The sequence below is a fragment of the Dendropsophus ebraccatus genome, chromosome 9, assembly GCF_027789765.1.
Source record: "Dendropsophus ebraccatus isolate aDenEbr1 chromosome 9, aDenEbr1.pat, whole genome shotgun sequence".
Taxonomy (NCBI): Eukaryota; Metazoa; Chordata; class Amphibia; order Anura; family Hylidae; genus Dendropsophus; species Dendropsophus ebraccatus.
In genome coordinates this window covers 33456466-33484055 of record NC_091462.1, presented here as the reverse complement: position 1 = coordinate 33484055, position 27590 = coordinate 33456466, and the positions used below count along the sequence as shown (strand labels likewise).

Here is a 27590-nt window from a genome sequence, read left to right as displayed (position 1 = left end):
ATATTGATATCCTAATAATTCAATCTTTATCTTTAAACTGCACTCTGTCTGGCTGATAACACATACAAGCTGGAACCTGGCATTGTAAAGACTAGGTGTCACCAGGACAGACACATTAATGTATACAGTCATAGCTAAAGGATTGCTCACAAATCACTAGGAACAGGTAGCACCAGTCCTGGCCAATTCTGCTGCTTTATATACATAGGTGCATGAAAGGGTTAATGAGTAGGGGTATGAGGAGGGGAGCAGGTAGTCTCTGTATTAGATAACTATCAGCTGGTCACTGCTGTGTCTATCATGGCTGCCACCCCCCCCCACCACTAAGGATCTATTTTAAGGTGCCATAGGGAGTGACATGTGATCCCAACATTATTACTTTTTGTAGGAAATCATCCCTGTGTAATGACTGAAATGATTAACCTGTCTCATTTTCCATCACTGGCAAAGGGAGAAGAAGCCTAGCAATGCCAGGCTGGAGAGAATCCCACTATACCTCACACTTTATTTAACCCTATGGTTTAATATAAATCTATCTATCTATCTATCTATCTATCTATCTATCTATCTATCTATCTATCTATCTTCTCCTCTAATCTATCTTCTAATATCTATATAATAGGGGGAACAATCTCTCTCTCTCTCTCTCTCTCTCTCTCTCTCTATCACTCTTCGCCTTTCATCTATCTTCCAATATCTAATCTATCTCCCATTTGACTTCCTCACTCTCCATCGTTGCACAAACCAGTTGAAGGACCACAAGTCTAAGCATAACGCGTACTGGTGTGTACAGCATCCAAAGTCCCAGCAAGAACCCGCTCTGTTCCGTTGCGAAAGACGTTAAAAAATAACGGTAATCCGGCACAGCTGGTTGTGTACACACGTCTCCGTTTATTAGCCCCGTTTTAATTAAGTTTTTAAAAGTGTATAGTAATAAATGCCGGCACCTCCGGGTAATTACCGCAATAACAGCTTGTTACCGCAGCAGTGGGTACAAAAATCCGCCAGTTCTTAAGGAAATGATCGCTGCTTGGTACATAGAACCTGTGTGCGAACACCGATATGGCTGGACCACAACTTCTACAGCACAATATAGCAGCAGCATCAGAATATAATAGTAAATAATGATAATTTATAAGAGACTCCAAGGTTTGGAAACAGATGCTGGATTACTCCTGTATGTTACCTATGAAATCCAATTGTCATCACCCAGACTGCACCTCACCTGTACTATCATATCAACCCATATTATTCATATAAGGAGAACCGCATCATCTATCTATCTATTATCTATCTCCTATCTATCTATCTATCTCCTATCTATCTATCTCCTATCTATCTATCTATCTCCTATCTATCTATCTATCTATCTATCTATCTATCTATCTATCTATCTATCTATCTATCTCCTATCTATCTATCTATCTATCTATCTATCTATCTATCTATCTATCTATCTCCTATCTATCTCCTATCTATTATCTATCATCTATCTCCTATCTATCTCTCTATCTTCTATCTATCTTCTATCTATCTATCTCCTATCTATCTATCTATCTATTATCTATCTATCTCCTATCTATCTATCTATCTATTATCTATCTCCTATCTATCTATCTATCTATCTATCTATCTATCTATCTATCTATCTATCTCCTATCTATCTATCTATCTATCTATCTATCTATCTATCTATCTCCTATCTATCTATCTATCTATCTATCTATCTATCTATCTATCTCCTATCTATCTCCTATCTATTATCTATCATCTATCTCCTATCTATCTCTCTATCTTCTATCTATCTTCTATCTATCTATCTATTATCTATCTCCTATCTATTATCTATCTCCTATCTATTATCTATCTCCTATCTATCTATCTATCTATCTATCTATCTATCTATCTATCTGTCATTTACAATATATTAAATTAACAAATTTTCCCATAATTCTATCTACCTATGGTAAATTAACCCATAGATATTAAACCAGAGGTTGCAGAACTCCATAGTAAATGTGAGGTTATCCCATAGATTGGAGATGGTAAACATAAAATGGTATTTACAGTAATGTAATGCCTAGCAGGGCCATGACTATAGGTTATATTACATATACCAAATAGAATTGCATTTATTAAAATCTGCAATACAATAATATCATAAAACGTGGTTTACTTAAAAATGGAATCAGTGGATCAAAGAGATGTATCAATAGACAGGGAGACAGATAGGAGTTAGCAATGAGACTGATAGAAAATAGATGGATAGAAAACATATATGTAAAAGATATATAAATAGAAATGAGATAGATAGAAATACAGATATATAATGCAATATATAATAGAGTCCAATCGCACATAGGCTTCTGTATAAGATGGGGAGGTTTGGGACCTGTATTCGTTATCCATGACCATAGACAGAGGAGATCAGGGGCATCAGGTTGTAGGACCATGACCCCCACCGACCTGTGGCTGTCCAGCTGTTACTAAACTACACTTCCCAGCATGCGGCTGTCAAGGTTTGCTGGGAGTTGTAGTTCTGCCACAGGTTGTGTATAAGGCAGCACTGGACTCTGTGCATGTATGTTCCCATGCAGATGCAGCAGTATCAGGCGGTCTCTGCTGCTGGACAGGATCCCACAGGATGGGGGTGATACAGTGTGAACAGCAAATTAAAAGCGCTTCCATTCTGATTAGCAGCTTCCTCATTACCCCCCACTGCAGCCATCGCATCTGCTGCATGCCCTGCTCCAGTTTTATACCTAGTTCTTAATTTTCCAAAATACATATTTATTATATTTCTTGCAGGAAATAGACACCATTCTGCCATTACCCAGACTTCCCAATGAGCCTGACACAACACACACATATGTATATTCTAATGATATTTGTAGCAACCTGTGATGTCATGTGACACAGAGCTAACTGACTCAGCTCTGCTACATTCTCTTCCTGTCCACACTAGTATCTGTGCAACATATTGTTTACAGACAGGCAGGATTCTGCAGTTTATTGGCACGTAATAATGCAGTATTACATGCACTGAACAAGGTGGTGGAGGTGGGAGGGGGTGCAATCTGGATGTACAAAACCCACAGGTCATATAAAAAGCTATGTCGGCTGTAGAGAGGTAGAATGGTCAGATACAGGGCTGCATTATTTCTGCATTTTGCACTTCAGTGTCATGTATCACAAAATCGGCCGTATTATTCTATTAATATTCCTCTTTTTCATCCAGTTTCGTTAGGATTTCAGCCCCTTCTGAAGTGATGACGATGGTGTGCTCAAACTGGGCTGACCTGAAAGATATATAGACAATATACAATAAAACACTAAATAGTATTCTACTACTACTACTACTACTACTACTACTACTACTAATAATAATAATAATAATAAATCATCATCATCATCATCTAAAGCATGCATGTTCAGGGGCTAAATGGTGAACCCAATAACAGGCACCTTCTCTCATCCATTGATACCGCCGTCCATTTGTCCTTGAGAATCTTAAAATCTGGAGCCCCTTCCATGATAATAGGTTCTGTAATTCAGAGGAGACAATACATTGCTTATTATTAGGGGGCTAATTCAGTATATGGATCATGTAAGCAGCCATTCCATGGGGTAGATAGGAAGGATGTAAATCATAACCAGGCAGCACAGATTAGTACAACATCCATCAGCATTCAGAGGGCTGCTCCCCCCCTGTGTATCCAGAATAAGTACAAATAAATCAGTCGTCTGGATGAACATCACCTATAGAAAAGCAGTGCAGCTGTGTGATACAATGTAACAACCAGTCTATGAATAGAAGGCTGGAGCATGCTGGCACTTGTAGTTCCCCAGCAGCTGGAGAGCCACAGGTTGGCTATATTTAGCCTAGAGGTTAATGATGAAGTAAACAGGACACAAGCAGCTGTTAGCCCAGTGTTAGAGGTCACAGGGATCAAGGCTGGTGATTGCCCCCTGGTAAATGGTTACAGCTGGGCCATCCTGATGAGATGATACCTGCTGCAAAGATGTGATGTGAGGCACAAGGGGCACAGACTGCACCAAGAACAAGATTATTCATAGTTATTTAAATAAACAGAGGGGATGCTGGGAGGATTTGAGGCTGCAGGTGGACTTCAATGGACTGACTGTGATAGAATGGAGCAACACATGGACTACTATGTGCTGCAAGAGCCTTCCCCTATCTGTGACTGACAGGACACTGGTTGGAGAACACTGCTGTAAGGCATTGTGGAACTTGTAGTTCTTCATTGGTAGCTGTAAATACAACTGTTTGTATTACAACCTTACATCCTGGGAGTTCTACATCTTTTTCCAGCCTGTTATAAATACACATATAATATACAGTACTTTCCATGTGGTCTCCAAGCTGTTGCCAAACTACAACTCCCACCAGGTGCAGACTTCTGTCTTACAGCCTCCTGGGATTTGTAGTTCCTCCATATTAGAGGAAGACATTATCCAAACCCAGTTCAGTAAACCACTCTTCTCTGTATAAGCACCATATACATCAGGGGGAGGGAACCTTGGCTCTCCAGCTGTTGCAAAACTACAACTCCCATCATGCATGGACAGCCAAAGCTTTAGCTTTGGCTGTCCATGCATGATGGGAGTTGTAGTTTTACAACAGCTGGAAAGCCAAGGTTCCCTCCCCCTGATACAAGACAGATAAGCTGACATGGCATATGTTATTTTGTGTAGTCACTATGCAGAAATTATAACATGATTATTGCTGACAGCATTTTATTATGTATCATTAATGCAGAGTACAGGGATTGTACTGACCTATAGTAAATGCCATCCCTTCTTCCATTTCCATACTATTAACATTTTCTAGAAAAAAACAACAATATTTGCATACATTAGAACAGCTGTTTGCTTCAGGATGATTCAGTAACATGCAGTCACTTATGGGGCTGGTACCTTACACAATGTTGCATTTCATTCACTATATCAGCAATTGCATCCAGTCATATGTTATTGGGACACATCTCATACCTCCCCTGGCAGTAATATACTTATCACATGAGATGTAGACAACATTTTAATTTAGATTAAGATTTATTTGATTACATATTACATTCTTTACTTGAATCTGAAGATAAGTTTTATAGACTTTTAATCTGACTTTTATAGACTTTGGGATATCACCTTGAGTGTATTTGGCTGAGACTACAGACAACTGTGCCACATGATGGGACACGACTGAATGTTGATTCTCTTTGAATTGCGCCCTTAGATTGGGGCTCCCACAGATGTTGTCACATAACTTTTTCATGCCATGTCTTTAGTACAGATATATTTTTGAGGCACAAGAAAATTGATAGTTGTAAGGGATGATTGTGAAAAAATTGTGGCTTTAGGTGATGTTCAGAAGACAAATGTCTTTGTTTCTGCTAATATGTACTGTATATGCTATGGATTTTTCCATAGTATTAAACATAAATATGTAAGAAAGAAAGAGCCCGTAGAGCCTCGTTAAAGAGTGTCGAAACACAGGACTAGCCAGATATCCCTCTAGGAAGGACCAAGCCTGAGATCAGTGATCTGTTTCTCTTATGGCTTTACTAGACATTGCTCCCACCTAGCCAGAATCCTGCTCCACACTGATGAGGGGCAGCACCCTGAAACAGCTGTACGTGGATGGATACTTGGCCTTGGTTTTTCCCTTGTCATTACATTGACTTATAGGGCCGCTTAATATGGTGGTTTTGGTGGTTTCCTTACAGGAGCCACCCCTTGGCTGGGTCCTTCCCAGAGGAATATCTGGCTAGTCCTGTGTTTCAAGACTCTTCAATGAGGCTCCACAGGCTCTTCTTTTGCATAATCTTACCAGTTGGCAGGATTGGCCAACCCAACTTTTCACTATTGTGGATCCACATCAAAAGTTCACTGTTCGTTCCAAAGATTGACTGTTTTGGTCTTTTGAGGTTGTTTGACCTGGAACATCTTTTCCCCATATTTCTTGTAGGGGCCTTTTATATATCTAAATAAATTAATCATATCTCCCCTTAAACATCTAAAGATTCATACTGCAGAATCTAAGGGCCGTATTATTCGGCCCGATATTAAGGAGAAAGCAAGTGCCAACCTGTAAAGTCAGCACTCGCTTGCTACGCATTGCCCACTCACTGTCGGCGCTACTATACGCACAAACATTGAGCGGAGAGGAGTGAAGGGGCTGTAGAGAGCAGCAGTATGGGCTACCCGAATTAACCTTAGATCATCTGGGTGGCCCATAGAAGATAACGGCGGTCTACTGCTGCTGTTCCTGTTACACGGGGCGATGGCCAGCAGATCATCGTATCATATTTTAAGACAAGGATCAGCCCTCATCATGCATGTCGGTTAATCGTTGCCTTTTCACATGACCTATTACACCAAACGGGAAACGGCCAAGTACGTCCAATAATTATTTTGTATAATGGGGCCCTTACAATTATCAGAACACACCCATAGTCTCTCATTTATACCAATTCACTGTTAGTTGACTTTTATTTGGAACTGATGTCACATCTCACCATAGCAATATCTCTTTATTTCTCTAAACTCCATACTTCGGTCATTGACTTTTAAAGATTTCTGTATAAACAGGTTTGATAGGTAGGAAACTTCGCAGGTAATCGTAAATTGGACCATTATCCTTTCAGTGCATATAATGTCTCGTAGGGATGTGGATCAGACTGTTAAAGCGAAGCGCTATATGTAAACACTACAAGCCTAACCATGTAAAAGCAGCTTTATCCCAGGCTGTGGCCTCCATTGAAATTGTTGGAAATCCTAGCGAGGAGAATTTGTATTGCTAACCCACAGAGTGCGTATTGGATGTCATGTGGGCATCGTACCTAATTGTGGAAGTGCCTTCTGCTTGTGAACTAATCCAAGCAAAATATTATAAGATGGAGAAGAGTAGAGAACAGTGCGTGACTAGAACTTACTGCATCTAGGGTACTTGGTAAACATATGATATAGTCACATACTCTTCTTGTATATTTGGGTAATGTTTTGTGGTGCTCGCTTTGTAAGCTGTCCATGATAGTTATAAAGGGTTACTGTTTGTTTTTCCTGTAGCTCAAGAAGGCGGCACAGGGCATGTACAAAGGCTATGGACACTTTTAAATGCAAAGTTGACCTTTCACCTGGCTTAGAAGATTGTTCAGGAGAAGAAAGTGACTACAGAGTGCTCTCTTTAGCGACCAAAATGACTAGAACTAGTAAATAATGTCCAGTTTAAAGGGGTATTCTACTTTTAATCACTGCCCTTGCCGCAGCAACATAATAAAAGTTTAATTTCAGCGGACTATCCCTTTAAGATAACTGTAACATATATCCGCATGGGTAAATATACTTACAGTGTAACATTGCTTTAAGTAGGTAAAGAAAACATCAGCCATAACCATATGGAACTAGGACAGTTGTAGATGTATGTTTTCCCTCAGTACAGACCTACTGTCCTTCTGTTGCTCAATGTATACTTAAGGTAGCAGTCTGTCCCCCCCCCCCCATTCTTCCCCTATTTGGATGGCACAAATACTTACCAATGATGATCGGTGCCCCATGGAGGGGCTGCGTTCTGGTCCTATGGCGCCGATTGGATCCTGCTGGCGGTAACATCACATTTCTTTAGACCCCTCTTCTTTCTACAGGTCTATTGAAGGCTGGAAGTCAGGGTCTCCAATGCATCTCTATAAGAGCGGTCTCATAGAGCCATATTGGAGACACTGACTTCTGGCCTCCTGAGCTGCGGAGCTGAAGAGGTCAAGTGGACGCCAGAGGGATCCGAGCGGGTTGTAGGACTGGAATGAAGCTGTGACACAGGACATCAATCATTATTGGTAAGTATTAGCACCAACCTGCAGCACGGGGAAGAATATATATATATATATATATATATATATATATATATATATATATATATGCGGAAGCTGAATCCATTATATTCTATCAAGGGGTCAAGGGGGATGAGTGAGCAGGGAGAGTAGAGAAGCAGCCCAGCAGTTTGGAGACACAAAAAACGCTGAATTCACAGGTCAGAAAGGTCAGTGCTTATCTAGGAGCTTGGTAAGAGAAAATTGCTGGATGTAGTGTTTTGCAAGACTGCCTTTTCTCCTCTCCGTGATCACTCTTCCTCCTTGACCCCTCCCCTCTTTCAGAGAACATAATGAACACAGAAATCCTGCTTCTTCTGAAGTGAGGGGGAGGTGGGAAAACAGGTTCTTGAGTACAGAAGAAAACTATTTTGCTTAATAAAACCTATTACAGAGTTTCCTAAAATCACTTGTACTATAGATATTTATTGATTTCTGAAAAATGACAGTTACGCCTTAATGGCCATTCCTGCTCCACTGGGAATTCCTTGAAGGATATGCAAAATAGCTCTCACAGCAAAATTGTGTCCCTTCAAGTCAGTTTCACTCCATCGAGGAGTCTTAGAACATTGGTAAAAACTTTGAAATTTTAAAGCGTAACTCAGTAATTGGATAGCTAGTAATAGGCTTAGAAAAAACAAAAATATCATCACTATATAAGAAACAAAGACTGAATACAAGACAATACAAAGGACCTCCTTACATATAAAATAGCTGCTGTAATCTGTAGAATGTATGTAGAGGACAGAATCTTCTTCAGGGTGCTGTACAGTATACACATTGTATCAGAAAATAACATGGAGCCACCCTCACCTGGGGACCAAAGGAGCTGCTGTAGACACCTGTAGACCGTCACTCAATGATACTGATGTTTGATCAGTAAATGTTGATTGGCTGCATTTTCCAGCCACATGCATGCACCAGATCCAGACTGCATTGTATGGTTCCAGGGACCACCACTGCAGGTTGTAACCTAAGGCTGTTATAACATGAGGGACCACCGAGTCTACTTTGGTATAACAGTTAACAACTGATCTAGTTTTATTATAAGAACACACTTGATTTTTTAATTTATTCCCTACTATTCAGAGCATAACCTTGTGTATAGAATACATTGATACATAATGTGGAATAAGCTTTATAGGTCTTTATTTTCTCCAATATTTACCATTTTTGCATCCGGCATACAAGTCTAGCCATATATGTTTTCAGTACCTTGTGCTGTTTAAAGTTGCCCAGAAAATCTAATCTACTAAATCTACTAAAGTAGATTCCCTACATTACCAGTTTGAACTGTTGACACCACATAAGATGGGTCCGCAGGTTTCTGCTGCTTATACAACATTCTATCATTTTGGGAGATGAGCGAACCCGAGCGTTCGGCATTTGATTACTGGTGGCTGCAAAAGTTAGATGCAGCCCCAAGGCCGCCTTGAAAACATGGATACAGTCATAGGCCTATGGCTGTATCCTCAATTTCCAGGACTTCCTAGGGCTGCATTTAAAGGAGAAGTCCAGCGACGGGGAAAAATTTTTTAAACAGTGGAAACAGGGGGGAACATAAACTATACCAACTCACCTCTCCCTGTGCGTCTCCAGCACTGAATTGCCGCTCCAGAACCCCCGCCAGGCCCTGGAAACTCCAGGAGAGCAGATGTAAAGACCAATCTGATGGACAGCCCACTCAGCCAGTCAGTGACAATGCCTTCCGGCAGGGGTTCTGGGGAGGGTGAGCAGTCCTTGCTTATTTCTTCCCTTGCCCCGTCACATTTTTGAAACAGCCAGACTTCTCCTTTAACTTCTTCAGCGACCAGTAATCAAATGCCGCAGTGTGCTCGAGGTTTACTTATCTGTAATCATTTTCATTAACAACATCTTGTAACTCCTCCCAATTCTAACTGGTCCGGGTTGGGGGTCACATGCATACAGCAGATAATGGAAATACAGTGCCAGATGGACACCTCCTTTCCACGCCATGTTAGGGCACATGGACATCACTCTGGTGGACCTGGAGTTTCGGGAGTCACCTGTCCACTCATCAGCTGCTTTTCTTGACTCTTATATTAATAGCGTTGTCTGTGATGGAACAGCGGGGCAAGCCAAAAAACATTATGTACACAGAGTATATTGGTTTAAACATTTTATTTGTCCTCTTTAAGGTGTTCGCTATGTGCTAGACAGCATTTTCCTTTAATCTCCTTCTTTGTTTGTCTACGTCTATTAACTTGTTTCTACAATGCAGATTTGCCAGATAAACCATTGCTACCGGAAAACATCTGTATTGTTTCAAAGTTGAATATAATCACAACCTTGCTATAACCGTGCCTTGCATTGCGTGTTGCTTTATATAGAAACCATTTGCACACAGAAGCCAAGTAATGTGAGTGGACTGAATCCATGCATGAAGCAGGCAACGTTTCGTTTCTGTGATTCTTATGAGCACCACTCTGAACCTTGTGTCACTGTCATCTAAGAATGGATTAGCACACTTGAATACAGGCTTAGTCTCTCAAAACCAAGTCTGTGTTATCAAGTCATATCTAAGGAACCAGAGAATAGTTTTACATATTTTTCCCAAACAGCAGGTCCAAGGGTAAATGTGGGCTGAACATGTGGCATTCACAAGCTGTCCATCACTCTCTCCATCAATGACATGGAGTAAAGTATGTGATGTGTGCAGATGAAGCGCATTACAACCACATTGAAATAAGTGGGGAAACTCTTGTTGCAGACTCCGGAGACAGAAAATGAAGGAGCCTATTTATTTTACAGATGAACACGGGACCCAGACTCTCTCCAATGACATCTTATTGCATATCTCAAAAATACACTGAAAGTAGAGATAAGCGTACTTTGAGCATGTTTGGGTTCATCCGAAATCAAACTCTCTGCATATGATTACCAATGGCTGAAAAAGTTGGATGCAGCCCTAAGTCTGCCTGCAAAAAACATGGATACAGCCATAGGCAATAGGCTTCATCCATGTTTTCCAGGACTCCTTGGGGCTGCAGCCAACTTCTTCAGCCACCATTAATCAAATGCAGAGAGTTTGGGTTTGGACAAACCCTAAGGTGCTTGAAGTGGCTCATCTCTAGTTGAGAGATTTCTAAAAGGTAAAACTTTACTTACAATATATTATTTAGAGGAAAAAGGGATTTCTGGACTCACCTGGGATCAGAAATCTGCTGTATACCACTACTCTTAAGATCAGCTGAACAGCTGAACATTTGCTGGCAATTATTTCTTTCAGGTTCCCCATACACAGGACTGTTTGGTGCGGCTTGAAGTTGAAGTTTCCTATGGGAAGGGGTAAGCTGCCGGGAAAGTACTCTGGTAACAGCTTTTCCCTCCCAAAACAATATAGTTGGGCAATGACGCCAACACGCCCAGCTTTTTTTTCCCAACATCATCTGTAGTTAGTTATATGGGATGCTTCCATACACCTTAGACAGTTGGCTCAACCCTGGCAAAGGCAGTGAGTTTAAAAAAAGTTTAGTCTAAGGTACATTGGCACTTTTGGCTTGAGTATCTGACGCCAGTCTACAACACAGTGAACAAACCCTCAACTAAAGAATATTGGGTTGCTGTGGAGCCTGTTTTGCTAAATTATCAGACACCCAACAATGAGTTATCGATGGCCTGTTCAACCACTTAGTCAAGTCAAGGCCTCCTCATGTTGGCAATATCCACTGCTCATTTAAAAATGCTTTAATGCTCCCTTTTGTCACATTATAGACAAAAGGGAGAAGGTGTACCCACAACACTATGCTACCAAGTTTGTACTAGGATATGGATTTTATTATATATATTTCCAAGGAGATGTATAGCATTGGTATGCTTTTAATGCATTGATATACCCACCGCAGACTGGTAACCAATTTCTGGGGAAATGTAATTACTAAACCACTAGAAATCTTTATGAAGAATTAGAGTAAGCCATGGAGACTTACATTCCCTTTTTCCCATGGATACTGGCCCATGCTTTTAGGAGATGTCTACGAGTAATGGTAGATCAGAGATTCACACTTGAAGACACATCAGACCTCCAATCCTTCATCATAGGACTACAGTGTATAACATTCCTCTTTATTAGATTAAGAAGAGTCCACAAGCACTACTGTAATTGAGATGCATATCATACTCTTCCCACTGATCAATTCACCGTACATGTCATCACTATTTCATTTACATCACCTCATCTTCATTACAGCATGTCGCTGGTGATGCCATGAGGAACTTGTACATACAGATGATTACAAATCGGGTTTCTCCTCTTATTTTTATACAAACATCACAGCTTCGGTTTCATAATGGCACATGCTATAAGCCAAAATCTGTCTGTTTTTAGCAAGTTTTCCACTTCATTAATGGTTATAGGTCTTTCTGAAGATTGCCACCCAGCTACCTTTGAACTCTGTGCCCCTCAACGCCGGGTGCCTGAAAAAGCTGCATCCAGCTCTGGGAAACTTCTTCCAGTTCTTCTAGGACTGGATCAAGCTTTTCCAGGCACCTGAAGCGGAGTGTAAAGGCAACCTGCTGACAAGCCATTATTTAATGGTAGGAACATCTAATTTTTCATGCTGCCTGAACCACAAGTCATTAGAGTAAGCCTTATGGCTTCTCTGCCCCGAGAATCATGACTGACAGATCTCTCCCAATGCCCAAACAAGAAGAGATCTATCAACGAAGGCTGATGGGGGTGAAAGAACGCTGGAGACAGCCCTGATGATTCATGATTCAGGTAGCATGATAGGGACAACAGGTTCTCTTTAAAGCAAATGTACCACTAGGTACATCACTATGGGCTTTTTCCATTAACAGATCGACACTAGTGTGGGGATGCCAGTGACGCTGGTTCCCGCACACTGTGCTGGTCTATTCCCAAACCCCGGCCAAGCATGAAGCACTGGGAGCAGGCCCACTGGCCCACAGTGCAACAAAACCCCCTCCCCTCTGTGAGCTGCCTCCATTAGAACCAATGGAGCTGTGTCACCAAGTGGTGGAGAGAACGTCACACTGGGGCAAGGCAGGCCTGTCCCCCAGTGCTTCATGCTTGGCCAGTGTTCAGGAATAGAGCAGCACTGTGCACGGGAAACTTGGTGGCAGTTCAAACAAAGGACTGCGGGGATGCCGGTGCCGGTCTGTTGATGTAAAAAGCCAGTAGTGATGCACCTAGTGGTAGATTCACTTTAATATACAGTGATCCCTCAACTTACAATGGCCTCAGGATACAATTTTTCTACATACAATGTTCCTTTTTGGACCATCATATATTGAGACCAGACTCAACATACAATGCTACAGCCAATCAGGATCTGCAGCACATGTGAATAAGTAAATGATTAACCAATAAAAGTGGCCATTTTACTGATAAAACCCCAGTATTACTGAAGTGGATGCCGTGATTGGCTGTCTAGTATCTCCTCCCTACAGTACAGTCTGATACTACATACAGTGGTACCTTGGTTTAAGAGTAACTTGGTTTAAGAGCGTTTTGATATAAGAGCTCACAGTTTTTCAAAATTATGACTTGGTTTAAGAGCATTGCTTTGGTTTAAGAGCTCCCTGTACTGTGGGAGCGCGCATGGAGGAGGGGCAAGGTTTGTATAGCGGGGTCTACAGCCCTGTACTCAGACCCAGAAGGTCTTCCTCACTTCCAAATCATACCAGATCCACTTCAGGCTGGGGCTTACATCAGGGGACAGGACTGTGGAGGTAATCTCTCCATAGCTGTAACCCCTCTCTCCCCGGACAGAGAGCGCTGCTATACTGTGCTCACATCTGTCCTGCTCATTTCTTCATGCTCCCTGCAGTCTCTGTCAGTCCTTGTGTTTTCCATCCTCTCCATTACTGTACAGTAACCTATAATATCACATATTCTGCTGTTTCTGAATGTTTGTTTCATTAATTTTACATGTTATTCAGAATAATAAATCATTATTTTTGGAGTGTGGAACCAATTATCTGCATTGCTGTGATTTCTTATGGGAAAATTTGCTTTGGTTTAAGAGTGGATTTGGATTACAAGCACGGTCCTGGAACGAATTATGCTCGTAATCCAAGGCACCACTGTATTTTGAACTGTTTACCTGTACCAGGATTCTACATAGAGAGTAATATACAGCTTCCTTGATATATATATATATATATATATATATGAGGTATCTGTTTATTTTTCTTTAAATCCTAATTTTTTCACATTTTGGGATGACATTTTGGGGGCTTCAGAACCAATTACCAGTTTTCCATAGAGTTATGGACTCAACATACAATGGTCATCCTGGAATCAATAATATTATATGTTAAGGGGAATAATGTATGTGATCTTTGAGCCCGAGCATTTTTTGTACTAAGGATTTGTCAACTTTGTCTTCTCTTCCAGGATGTCCACAGTGTTAAAAGAGGAGAACAACATGAATGGAGCCGAAGGACTTGGATGTATTGATATTAGGGTTGTCAATTATTGGCCCCTGCTTTGATAATGGGAGAGGTATCTGTGGCAGAGTCTGTGTCACTATATAAGAACAACAAATGGAGCAGGGGTCTCACCTGTTTGCAGGGTATGTGCGCTTTTCTCACAAAAAAAAAGTTCTTATGCTAATATGGCTGTGATTTCCTCTCAAGGTCATATAACATTGTGTATGTTAGTGTTCTCTAAAACAACATCTCCCATCATGCCCTGACAGCCAAAGCTAGAGACCCATAGGTTATAGAACACTGCTGTATGCGTACATACTTCTCCTGCACTGGCCATAGAGGCATCTTAAAGTGTCACGGTCATTATAACATTCAAAATCTAAATCAACAGTAGATGTGATATAAAGCAAGTTTGCAATTTACATTCATTATTAATTTTTTTAGTTATCATGGAAAACACTTCACTTCCTGTTTTCTGACTTTTTTTTCTCACAAAAAACAGGAAACAGTCAGAAAACAGGAAGTCCTGTGTATCCCAGGCCATCTGAGCGCTCACAGAAAAGGCAGTCATGTGACTGATGGACACATTGAGCCGTAACTCTCTGTACTGGACGGAATTCCTGTGTTTAGTCTGTTTTTTTTTTTCAACCAGCACAGAAAATCTGCCTTCAGGAGACTGGACCTGGATTTCTGGTAAGCTTTGTTTTACAGCATGATAACAACAACAAAAAATAATGAATGGATATTGCAAACTTGCTTTATTTCGCATCTACTGTTGATTTAGATTTTGAAAGTTATAACGATAGTGACACTTTAAAGGGAATCTGTCAGCACCTATTCTTGGTCTGAGGTGCTGACAGTGTAAGGAAGGTCTGTGTTATCTAGTGCCGTCTCATATCTCTATTTTCCCGATCGGTCCACTACTTTCTGTAATTTATTTTTATAACTGTCAAAGAGGGGGAGTGGTGATGGCTTCGTGCCGCACTTTGGCCCGCCTCACCCCTCCCCCTCCCAGCTTGTATTGAATATTCTTGGAGGCCGTCCTCCGGCCTCCTGGCGCGTCATCTGTAGCTTTCTGGTTCCTGGTTCTGGAGTAGTGCGCGCACGCTCCCGTGGCATGGTTCGCACATGCGCAGTAGTGCGTCGGCGCTGCGCCGGCGCACTGAGGGCTTAAGCCTTTGCCCTCAATGGCTCCGACGCACTACGGCACATGCGCGAATCACGCCACGGGAGCGTGCGCGCACTACTCCAGAACCAGGAACCAGAAAGCTACAGATGATGCGCCAGGAGGCGGGGGGACGGCTCCATGAATATTCAATACAAGCTGGGAGGGGGAGTGGTGAGGCGGGCCAAAGTGCGGCATGAAGTGCGGCATGAAGCCATCACCACTCCCCCTCTTTGACAGTTATGAAAATAAATTACAGAAAGTACGGGACCGATCGGGAAAATAGAGGTATGAGATGGCACTAGATAACACAGACCTTCCTTACACTGTCAGCATCTCAGACCAAGAATAGGTGCTCACAGATTCCCTTTAAGTTCTTAGGAGGAGGAAAGGGAGGGGAGTAATACATTACAGCAGGAACAGACTACACACAGGGTTTGTTTGTAGTCTGTAGCCATAGAGACACATTAACCTCTTGCACACAGATTTGCATAGAATCAGCGTACATAAAATTGCAGATTTTGTAAAGTGGCCTCCATTTTTAATTTTAGATTTAGAAATATCATCAATGGACAGAAGGCAACGACTTGTGCCCTTTCAGATGCCATGACACCACTGTATCCAATGGGGAATAATCCTAGAAACTTTAAGTGCTCTACCATTCTCTAATCCACAGTACATAGAAAAAAGAGAGTTGCACTCACCCACAGAGTGCGTCCTATGGACGGAGTGGTGACAACCTGTTTCACGCCCTACGCGCTTCTACAGACCTCCTCCGTCCGTAGAAGCGCCGTTGAGCGTGAAACAGGCTGTCACCACTCCGTTCACAGGGCGTCTGCTCATTATTGTGTCCGCACTATGTCCGTATGCTGAAATAAAGTAACAGATTTTTAGAAGACTCTGTGGGTGAGTGCAACTCTCTTTTTTCTATGTACTGTGGATTCGTGATGGACTGTATCTATAGTTAGCACCCCCCTGTCTTGGCTATCTTGGCCAGCCCCCGCTAGTGGTTGCACATACAAGGATCTCCACCTGTAGTGCCGCCCGCATTTCTTTGTTTCTGCAGTGCTCTACCATTCTCTTTTGATGCCTCCGTCCCACCAGTCCCAGAGCTAGTCTGATGAACAGACTGCAGAGAACAGTAGAGGATAAGAAGCCATAATTAAAAGATCCCAGTCATGTTGGAGAATTAAAGCAAAGTGGCCTAGCAAAGCGAACACTGGAGATAACACAAGTGTACAGTACAAGATTAGAGCAATGAGAGCTAGCAGAAGGATGTTAAGTCTTGAATGAGAGGAGGGGAATTTTACAATTAACACAGATGTGAATAGAAAGCTGGCAGCAATGAATATATATAAGGGATAATGAAAACCTATGACTCTAACAATGATATTCTCATTTAAATGCAATAATAGAAGGGATCGATCCATTGCAACAGTCACCTAATACACAGGGAACTACAGCTTGGGGTTCTGTATGCGTAGACCAGGATCCGGGGTGCATTGTCTACTTTTATTCTTTCTCTGTATTTAAATGAAGTTTCTAACATCATCAAAACTGATCTCCTTTAGGATTTTTCAGTTTCTTGCGGCTAGAACAAATATCTAAGACAGACATATGGTGCTGTCATTGGTACAATGTTGTCATTGTTAAGCATGGGAAAGGTGAATGGGAATGGGAGCACAATACACATATTTTCTTTCAAACACTTAAAGGGGAAAGGTACCTTAAATGTTAGCTTGAATTACATGTATAACTTCTCCGGTGAATGTCTGCAGAGAGTATTTTGTCTTGGTTCCAAGCCAGAATTCCATACATTCCGGCGCTCAAAAGCCTGAATGGCTTTATGCCTTCTGACATTATGCTATACAGGTGCATCATGGGAGAGGAATTTAAAAAGATGGCCAAACTTTTTTTGGTATGAGATCTACTTTGATCTACCAGAACAGGAACAGAGGATGCACAGTATTTTATACAGCCATTTTCTTTCTACAATGTATAATTTCTCAGACAACCTTGACAGATTATGCAGTATGATATTGTATCTAATAGAAGAGTACTCTATCTACTTACCATGATGCCAAATTTCTGGGTGCCCATGGAAATAAGAACCAATGCCATGACCAATAAATATGGGGCAAACTGTGAAATTGTTGTCTTTGGCGATGCGGCTATGGAAGGAAAAAACACAAAAACAAATTAACTTATAAATAAATAAACACAATATATAAAAGAGCTGGCCCAGAATAGAGAGTGCCAGCGCGCCAGTGGCTGTAAGCCAAATCTTACTTCTATTTAATGTCACAAGGCTGAAATCCAAACCAAATAACAGGACATAGGGCAAAGGGCCACTTCCATGTTTCTGGCATGCAATGCCCTTTTACACAGGGTGAGTGTTGGATGACCACTCACTTGTCGGCCGATAAGACAACTCTGATTAGCTGAAGAATCCTTGGCCATTGGGCGCACATCTCCCTGTGTAAAGGGATGGCTCATTGCGGTGAGATAGGTACTCGTTTACAGAGGAGATTGGGTATTCCAAAATAAGGGCGCTCTGTGTACATGCAAAGCAAAGTAGTGGCCATACAGCTCCGTACACAAGAGACACTTGGGAACCACCAGTCTTTTGTTGACTGGTAGAAGCCCTAGTGGTCAGATTCCCAATGGTCACACACCTATCCTGTGAATAGGTTATAAATACAGTTAGTGAAATGACTCCTTTAAGTTCTAATTTTTAAAAATTTACTTAATTTAAGAAAATATATACATTTATGTTCACTGTGTATATATCTTATGTCGTACACGCTACAGCAAGTGATAGAGAGTAGACTCTGCAGAACAATGTGAAAAATCTTTCCCAAACAAATCTCAAGAGTTGTAACTAGCGATTGCACGAACCCGAGCCATTGGCAAGTTTGCTCATCTCTAGTTGTAACCAAAGAAGATGCTATTAAGATCACACTGGGTATGTATAACAAAAAGGAACAAGTGCAGAACACAGCATAAAGTGATACAAAGGGGACAGTAGTAAGCAGGGCTGACAGGTAACTGCTCGACACTAGGCAACTGTTCAATGCTAGGGAAGGCTTAGAATAAGTGGGGTCACAGCTTTCTCTTCAGCCTTCAAAAACCACTGTTATATGAAGCATCGCTCACCACAATGTAGAATGGTAAAATCGTCTTTATTAGTAGATAATGTTACAACACATTGAGACTTAAAGTGTCGCTGTCATTTTTTGGGGGGGCAAAAATCAATAGTACAGGCGATTTTAAGGAACTTTGTTGGTTTTGGTTTACTAGGCAAATATGCCATTATCTGCATTGAAAAAGCCTTTCCCCATGTCCCCCCCCTCTCATTCACTGCTCATTATCAGGAAATCTCAACTCTTTTACATCAGTTGAGTCCTGTCTAACCTATGGAGAGGGGAGGGGGGAGGAGGGAGATTAGTTGCCAGCAGAGGGCAGAGAACATCACACAGTGGGAGCTGTGTGAAAGCCGCTATTCAGAGGTCAGAGAGGTCAGTGTTGACTTCAGAGGAGATAGCCTGGTGATGTAGCGGTAAATTAACTCTTTGTTGCCCGTTTTGGTGCCTCATCTCCCTCCATGGCTCCCCTCTCCATAGAAAACCATGGGGGGAGAGATTCAAACTGCTTTTTCATGATAAAAATGCATTTTTCGGCTAATAAACCCAATTACAAAGTTTCTTAAAATTGCCTGAACTATTGATTTCTGCAAAAATAAAAATATATTTTTTTTTAAATGACAGTGACACTTTAACTGGTCCCTTTGACTTGAGTAAAAAACAAAACATAACAAAAAACAGCTATTGTTTGGGGTTAGCACACATTGAAGAGGACTGTACCATTCTACATGGTGGTAAACAGTACTTCATATACCGGCCATTGTCCTACATCTCTTCCTGCCGTGTATGCAGACATTATTGGTATGGTTCTGGATGAATGGTACTGCCGGATGTCTGCCTTCAATCAACTGCTGGAAACTTAGGAAAACACTTCTGCTGCCACAAAACACATTCATATTCCTATTCTTGCCACTGTCAACTTTATCAGAGATGTCACATTTATATCCTGCTGCTTATATACAGCCAAGATATTTCACATAGCTTTACCCAGAGTGTCATCATCCATGTCAGTCCCTTCCACAATGTGGTTCAGTCTTATGAGGACAAATTTATTGAAGACACTTGTCAGTATGTTTCTGAAGTGTAAAACAACTAGAGACACCACAGAAACACAGGGAAAACGTACAAAGACAAGGAGAACGTACAGACACAGGGGGAATACACAAAGAGGGAGAACATACAAAGCATAGGGAGAACATGCAGACACAGGGGGAACATACAAACATACATAGGGAGAACATACATAGGGAGAACATGCAGACACAGGGAGAACATACAAAGACAGGGAGAACATAGAAACAGAGAAAGAACATACTAACAGAGGGAGAACATACAGACAGAGGGGGAACCTACAAAGATGGAGAACATACAGACACAGGGAAACGATACTAGCAGAGGGAGAAGATACAAATACAAACACAGAAAATACACAGCGTGAACCTAGCCAACTTAATAAAGTGCAAGTATTGGTAAATTTTCTGATTTCGGATTTTTCACAATAATTGCAATTCATGTGCAAAATTTCCCAAAAGTAATAAATACTAATTTCCTGTTATTTCAGGTTGCCATGTAATCTTGACCTAAAGGGATTGTCCATCTTTAGATGATTAAAATCTTAAAAAAATATCTGAGAACAGAAAAATCCCTCTCAACTTTTGCATTCATTAAGGAACAAACAAAAAATTTGAAAATTATTGTCATGCTAAACAAATTACATTCCAAAGTTTCAGAACTTTTCTTTATACAATGATTACAGAGATGTGCGCAACTGCAGCATGCTTGAGTCCGATCGTTCAGCATTTGAATACCGGAGGCTTAAGAGGTTAGATGCAGACCTAGGGAGTCCTGGAAAACATGGATATAGCTCTAGGCCATAGACATTATCCATGTTTTCCAGGAATCCCTAGGGCTGTATCTAACGTAATCAAATACGAGAACCATCAGACTCAAGCATGGACAAGTTGTGTGAAGATGCTTTTAGTTTCTCCAGACCAGGACACCATACCTGCCAATACAAGGGGTGAAGCTGCATTCAGATACCCCAGACAAATTGCACATATTGGTAAGTAAGCAGTAACCCTCCTTACTATGCTGCCATCATACAACGCCCTGCGCATTTCATTAAGGTAATAAGCAAATCCACGGAAACATCTGCTATGTGATGTTAATTTGGAACATTTGTTCTTCTTTCTTTTTTTCAGATAAAAAAAATATAAATGAAATCTCTATGAAGGCCTGCAGGCTGGTAACACAAGCGAGGAAGATTTTCATGAGGTGTGTTAGCCCGCTCGGTGTCACAGGCTCAGAGAATGATGGGAGACCGGCAAGGGTTAATGTCATGGTAAAAGCATAGTGTTAAACAGAAAATCTTATGCTAATCAGATGCAGATGTGCGGTTATCATAAATATGCCCAATTCATTAAGACCTATTAAAATTAATTTGGGCAAATAATGTTATGCTTAATATGGAATCACTATAAATGGCACTAAGTATAATTTCTGACAAAGTAAATGCAAGTAAGTGATGGATGGGAAAGCGACCAACGCACATAGGGGAACATTTATACAACTAAGAAATTATTTCATAAAAAGGCTAAGCTCTAACTAAATGCAAACTAAAAAGAAAAGAACAAAGAATAATTTATATTGTTACTATATAAAATATTAGTTATAAGAAGAAACCACCATCATTTTCCTACCAGGCTTTGTTAACCAGATATCGTAAACCTGGTTGAAAGCTAAAGCGACTCTGTACCCACAATCTGACCCCCCAAACCACTTGTACCTTCAGATAGCTGCTTTTAATCCAAGATCTATCCTGGGGTCTGTTCAGCAGGTGATGCAGTTATTGTCCTAAAAAACAACTTTTAAACTTGCAGCCCCATGTCCTACAGGAGTATTTGTGCCCTAACTTTGCACCACCCCTCCGTCCCTCCTCCCCACCCTCTTCATCATTAGGAATGCCACTGAAACATTTTCTCCATGCTGAACATTGCACAGGTCCTTAACGATCCAGCCCATGTGCCGGGCTGCCACAGGTGGGGAATAGGAGACAATCTGCCTGGAGCATTCCTAATGATGAGGAGGGTGGGGAGGAGGGACGGAGGGGTGGTGCAAAGTTAGGGCACAGATACTCCCGTTTGGCACAGGGCTGCAAGTTTAAAAGTTGTTTTTTAGGACAATAACTGCATCACCTGCGGAACGGACCCCAGGACAGATCTTGGATTAAAAGCAGATATCCAAAGGTGCAAGTGGTTTGGGGAGTCAGATTGTGGGTACAGAGTAACTTTAAAGGGGTACTCCAGCAAAAAGCTTTTTCCCAGTAATTGAAACACATTACAAAGTTATATAACTTTGTAATAAGCTTCAATCACCTGCCCCCTTCCCTATCTTTTTCCCCCTCAACCCCCCACCAGGAAGTGAAGTAACCTCATTCTTACCTAATGACTGTTGACCCCAGGCTGCTCTGTGGCAGCCATTTTGTGAAAATGACATCATCAAGAGGGAGGCGGGTCTAAGCCCTGTTAAGCTAGCCTCTCTTTGTCAGATGACTCAGGTTGCTCAGCTCTGATTGGATAAGCAAGCTGTAAGCCATCTAACAGTTTTACAGAGTCAGTTAGACATCACAGGAGACAAAGTGGAGAGGAAGTGAAGAAAAAATGATGACACCAACTGGAGCTTTAGGGACCTTTTTTAATCAGCGCCAGAGGAAGATCTGTAGGAAGATCTGTCAGCGCTCTGAACAGTAATCCTGGAGAATCTGAAACCTAGGTGTAAATAGTAGGGGTTGCATCCTTACATTACCTTACTTTTACCACATTACCAGACAAAGCAGGGACACATCCACTTGACAATGTTATCTGGTAACATCTGGTTATCAAGTGATAAGAATAGATGCTCCTGATCTGTTATTTAATGGGAAATGTAAGTATTTAGGAAAACGGACAATCCAGGAGAGCTGTCAGATCCTCGGTGCTATATTTTTTAGCATATACTTTAAGAAGTACTTAAACCAGATCAACTGGTGTCAGAAAGTTATGCAGATTTCTAAATTGCTTCTATTAAAAAAATCTCAGTCCTTTAAGAAACTATCAGCTGCTGTAGGCCCTGCGGGAAGTGGTGTTTTCTTCCTAGCCTGATATGGTAATCTCTGCTGCTACCTCTGACCATCTCAGGAACTGTCTGGACTGCTTTGGACAGTTCCTGTCTTGAACAGTGGTGGCAGCAGAGAGCACTGTCAGACTGGAGAGAATACACCACTTCCTGCAGGACATACAGCAGCTGGTAACTACTTGAAGGATTGAGATTTTTTAATAGAAGTAATTTTCAAATAAGTTTAACTTTCTGACACCAGCTGATTTGAAAATAGTTTTTTTCCCCTTCTTGCTGGAGTATCAATGGGCAATAGAATGCCAGTGAAGGGGTCGGCAGAAAGGAGGGTTGTAGAAGAACATGAGATGGTGGACTAACTGGGCAATGAAGCCAAAAATTGAATTGGAGGAGTGCAGGATGTTAGAAGAAAAGCCAAAAAAAGAGGATACTGAAGTATTCCAGGTGAGATATGTTAAGAATATTAGGAGAACTTTTCATGACTCAAGGTTGCGGTAAGAGAGGACTTATGAATCAGCTGGAGGTGGCAGGAGGTGGTAAGGGCATGGCTATGGGGAGTCAAAGGCTATCCCCAGGTTGTGGATTTCTGAAACAGATGGTATTGAGCTGTTTACTATTCCTTATGGTAGGATGGGGGTAATGAATGTCCATGTTAAGTTTTAAGATGTAATAAGAGATAAGGCAAGAACTGGAAGACACCTTGGAAATACTGAAAGGAGAGAAGTTACATCAAAGCTAGAGAGAGGTACATTTGGGTTTTACTATGATAAAAGTGATATTAATGGGGGGGATTAGATTTGTCTAACCTGCTGATATCCCCCTATTGTGTATGGGGGGCCGAGGAGGAAGGTATGTCTCTTACCTTCCATCTCAGCGCCATTCCTGTGCTGCTATCAGTGTAATCCTCGATCTGGAGCACCGTTCGGAGCATTGTTCCACCTCATCGTGCAAGCCAGTCTGCTCTTTTTAACCTCTTAAGGACGGGGCCAATTTAGATTTTTGCATTTTAGTTTTTCCTCCTTGTGCTTAAAAGGCCATAGCAGTTGCATTTTTCCACCTAGAAACCCACATGAGCCCTTATTTTTTGCGCCACTAATCGTACTTCACAATGGCAGGCTGAATTTTTTCATAAAGTACACTGGACAACCAGAAAAAAAATAAACGTATAGTGAAATTGAAAAATAAACACATTTTGTTTATTTTGGGGGTATTAGTTTTTACGCCACTTGCCCAGGGGTAAAACTGACTTGTTATACATGTTCCTCAAGTCATTACGATTACAACGATATGTAACATGTATAACTTTTATTGTATCTGATGGCCTGTAAAAAATTCAAACCATTGTTAACAAATATGTCACTTAAAATCCCTCTATTCCCAGGCTTATAGCGCTTTTATCCTTTGGTCTATGGGGCTGTGTGAGGTGTCATTTTTTGCGCCATGATGTGTTCTTTCTATTGGTACCTTGATTGCGCATATGTGACTTTTTGATCGCTTTTTAGTACAATTTTTCTGGATTTGATGCGACCAAAAATGCGCAATTTTGCACTTTGGGATTTTTTGGCGCTTACGCCATTTACCGTGCGAGATCAGGAATGTGATAAATTAATAGTTTGGCCGATTACGCACACGGCGATAGCAAACATGTTTATTTATTTATTTGTTTATGTTTATTTATTACATGGGAAAAGGGGGGTGATTCAGACTTTGATTATTGGAGATATGCAGCATAGATCAATGAGATCGGCACTCGTTTGCCGGCACCAGTCACGGAGATCGCTCCTCCGGGGCAACGTCCCAGGGGGGCGATCTCCACCACTAGACACCAGGGAAGTGCTGCATACGGTAAATCGGATACAGCTGTCAACTCTGCGCGGCCCCGCTCTGATCTCCCTCACCGACCGCAGGCCGTAAATATACGCCCGCGGTCGTTAAGGGGTTAATGATAACCAATGATATCAAGCAGATCGGCACTCTGGGGGCAGGGCAGTGCTCCTAACAGTGCTCCGAATCAAGGATTACACTACTAACTGCACAGGAACGGTGCCAAGGAGGAAGGTAACAGACATACCTTCCTCCTCTGTGATCCATGTGCAATAAGGGGCTAACCTGCTGATAGTTCCCCTTTAACACCCTTGAGAGTTTATGAGATGTTAAAAGCAAGTCAAAGTTATAGATGAGGAAAAGAGATCAGAACCAGAAAAGAGTTTTACTAGTCTGGCTAAGTATCAAGTAATACAGTCAGATGTAGAAAAATAGTGCACAGGAAGTAATATTCAACCACCTAGAAAAACTATAGGCCCTATACTTCTACTACTACTATCAATGGTATCATAACACAGGAGGATGCTGGCACCCAGGTCATGGAATATGGCGGCTAAAATAGTGTCAGTCAGTAGAGCCAATGGCATTGTGCCCTAAGAAAAGATTAGCAGGTAAATTTATTTTTGCTCTTAATAAAGTTAATTGATGTCGGAAGAATAATAGGTCTTGCAATATTTTTCAAAAAGAACAATGAAAAAAGTTGAACAACATTGAGTTTTGGGCAGGTCCATAATAAAATCCTTATATACTCTTCGCCATTAATTGAAGATCTGAGGGGAATGAGATCCAGGTGAGATATAAAGTCCTTTAGCTCGAGAACAGGGCTCTTCCAGCGTACATTTGTCCATGCGAGCACCGAGAGCTATTATGCCTATAGATACAAATACAAGTAACAAAAACAGTCACTACCCCTTGTTGGATAAGGGAAATCATTACTAGGTGAAGCCATATGATATGTCTTGGGGACGTAAGACTCTCTGCAATTTAATGTTCCATTTCTGGAGACGTCCATTTTGCTTGAAACAAATCCTGATTTACAGTGTCTATTTAGGAGCCAGACCATTATGGGACATATGGAAGAGTTTACAGAAACATTAAAGGAAGTTGATCAGCTGCAGGGGGTCCTGCTCATTGGGCCATGGGAATCACTTTACTTATATTGGCATATACTTTATATGCCCGCTGGGTTATCTGCCTGGAAATTTAGCGTTCCATGCAAACTGCTATGATTTTGTGGGATTTGTTAGAATTAATGAACCATGTGTAAATCACTTCTGATAATATAAGTGACTATAGTGTTCTCTTGTTTAAAAGTTAAAAGATACATATCCTTATAAAGAATGAAGCACCAGGGAAAAATTATCTAATCTATCTATATATATATATATATATCTATATATATATATATATATATCTATATATATATATATATATAAAATAAAAAATTTAAATGTGACTTCACACTGGCGCCAGATAACCACAATAACCTTGCACCTCACGGTTTCCGCAGATTACGTGCATAGTTTTGGTTATCGTGGTCTTCAATCTGTGACCCTCCAGTATATAACTACAACTTCTGCCCAAAGCTGTCAGGGTCTATGGGGAGGCCACAGGTTGGAGTGCCATATAGAATGGGACAAAATCTGCAGAATGATCTTATTACTGTGCTTGTCATCACAACCATGAGGACACAAAATCCACATAGGTTTTTTTTTTTATGTTTTCGCATTTCTGCACTATAAAAACACAATAAAATAGTTATCCTGATCACCATCACCTCTTTACTCTTCCATCGACAGAGTTATGACAGGTTGGTTTTTTTTGCGGGACAAGTTTTCATCAGCATGATTCTGGGGGTAAGTATAAGTTTGTGTTTGTCTGGGGCTCAGGGTGAGCGGAAAACAATTGTTTGTTGTTTGTTTTTAGTGCAATTTCCTTTGTTTGTTTGCATTTACAACACCTTAAAGGGGTTATCCAGGGGGGTTTATATAATGCTGCCCTGTTAGAGAACATACAAAACACCTAATGCCCCTATTCCACGAGTCGTTTGGAGGAGCAAACGAGCGCTATTAGCACTCGTTTGCTCCTCGTTCCCCGCTCGCTGCCGCCGCTATTCAACGCGGCTGAAGCGAGCGGGTGAGTGCGGGAGGGGGCGGCGGGGAGCTGCGGGGGGGCTGCCCGGGGGATCGCTGATCGTCCGAGCAGCCCATAGGATATAGCAGCGTCTGCTGCCGATGCTCCTATTCAACGGAGCGACGGCAGCAGATCGCTGCTATATCAGTCGCTTGTTTTTCAACATGTTGAAAAACAAGCGACTGCAACGATCAGCCGACATGAACGATGTCGGCTGATCGTTGCACTCTATTCCACGGGACGAATATCGTTCGTAGCGGCCGATATCGGCCGAATATGAACGATATTGCTCCTTTAAACGACCCGTGGAATAGGGGCTTTATGCTTACCTTTCCACACTCCCCCGGTGTCCTGCTGCAGCCTCTCTGGTGTCCCCAGCTGACTGCAGCCGCCGCCACGTCTGTTACAGACTCATTTCAAAAGTGACATAGAAACATAGAAGGTTGTCGGCAGAAAAAGCTCCCCTGGTCCATCTAGTCTGCCCTTTTAGTATTTACCTTCTTATTATTTTAGGATAGATACATGTTTATCCCAGGCAGGTTTAAATTATTGTAGCTTTACCAACCTCATCTGCTGGAAGTTTATTCCAAGCATCTACTACTCTTTCAGTAAAGTAATATTTTCTCACGTTGCTTCTGATCTTTCCCCCAACTTACTTCTCACTGTGTCTTGAGTTTTGTTTTTTACTAAAAACATTTCCCTCCGGAACCTCATTTAGTATTTTAACATATTTAAAGGGAATGTGTCGCAAAGTTAAAAAATTTTTTGAAAGTGTTAAAACTGAATTTGTTATTTTTTTTTGTTAATTTATATGTGGTTTTCATTTTTTTTACATCTAAGGAAATATGAAAAATTAACAATCTAATTTTCCATATTTCCCAGTGATGACCACCAGGGGGAGCTCCACCAGGAAAC

The 27590-nt window shown here is 41.4% G+C and overlaps 1 protein-coding gene and 1 long non-coding RNA gene across 5 annotated transcripts in view; one reads left to right on the top strand and one right to left on the bottom strand.

Moving 5' to 3' along the window:
- The first annotated feature begins 681 nt into the window (after positions 1 to 681).
- On the top strand, positions 682 to 20999 carry LOC138800841 (uncharacterized). Its single transcript, XR_011364531.1, has 3 exons — positions 682 to 853; positions 14266 to 14443; positions 20810 to 20999. It is a non-coding gene; the product is annotated as an uncharacterized lncRNA (long non-coding RNA).
- Positions 2149 to 27590, bottom strand: part of METAP1D (methionyl aminopeptidase type 1D, mitochondrial) — a 123167-nt gene continuing 97725 nt past the window's right edge. Inside the window, exons 7-10 of one of the 4 annotated variants that reach the window (XM_069982923.1) lie at positions 17539 to 17636; positions 4801 to 4848; positions 3466 to 3544; positions 2149 to 3299 (exon numbers count right to left, since the gene is read on the bottom strand). In XM_069982923.1, coding sequence (XP_069839024.1) covers positions 3215 to 3299; positions 3466 to 3544; positions 4801 to 4848; positions 17539 to 17636 — 310 coding nt within the window. In that variant the 3' untranslated portion in view covers positions 2149 to 3214. The remainder of the gene's footprint in view (positions 3300 to 3465; positions 3545 to 4800; positions 4849 to 17538; positions 17637 to 27590) is intronic. The other 3 variants (XM_069982920.1, XM_069982922.1, XM_069982921.1) reach the window with 3 other exon arrangements.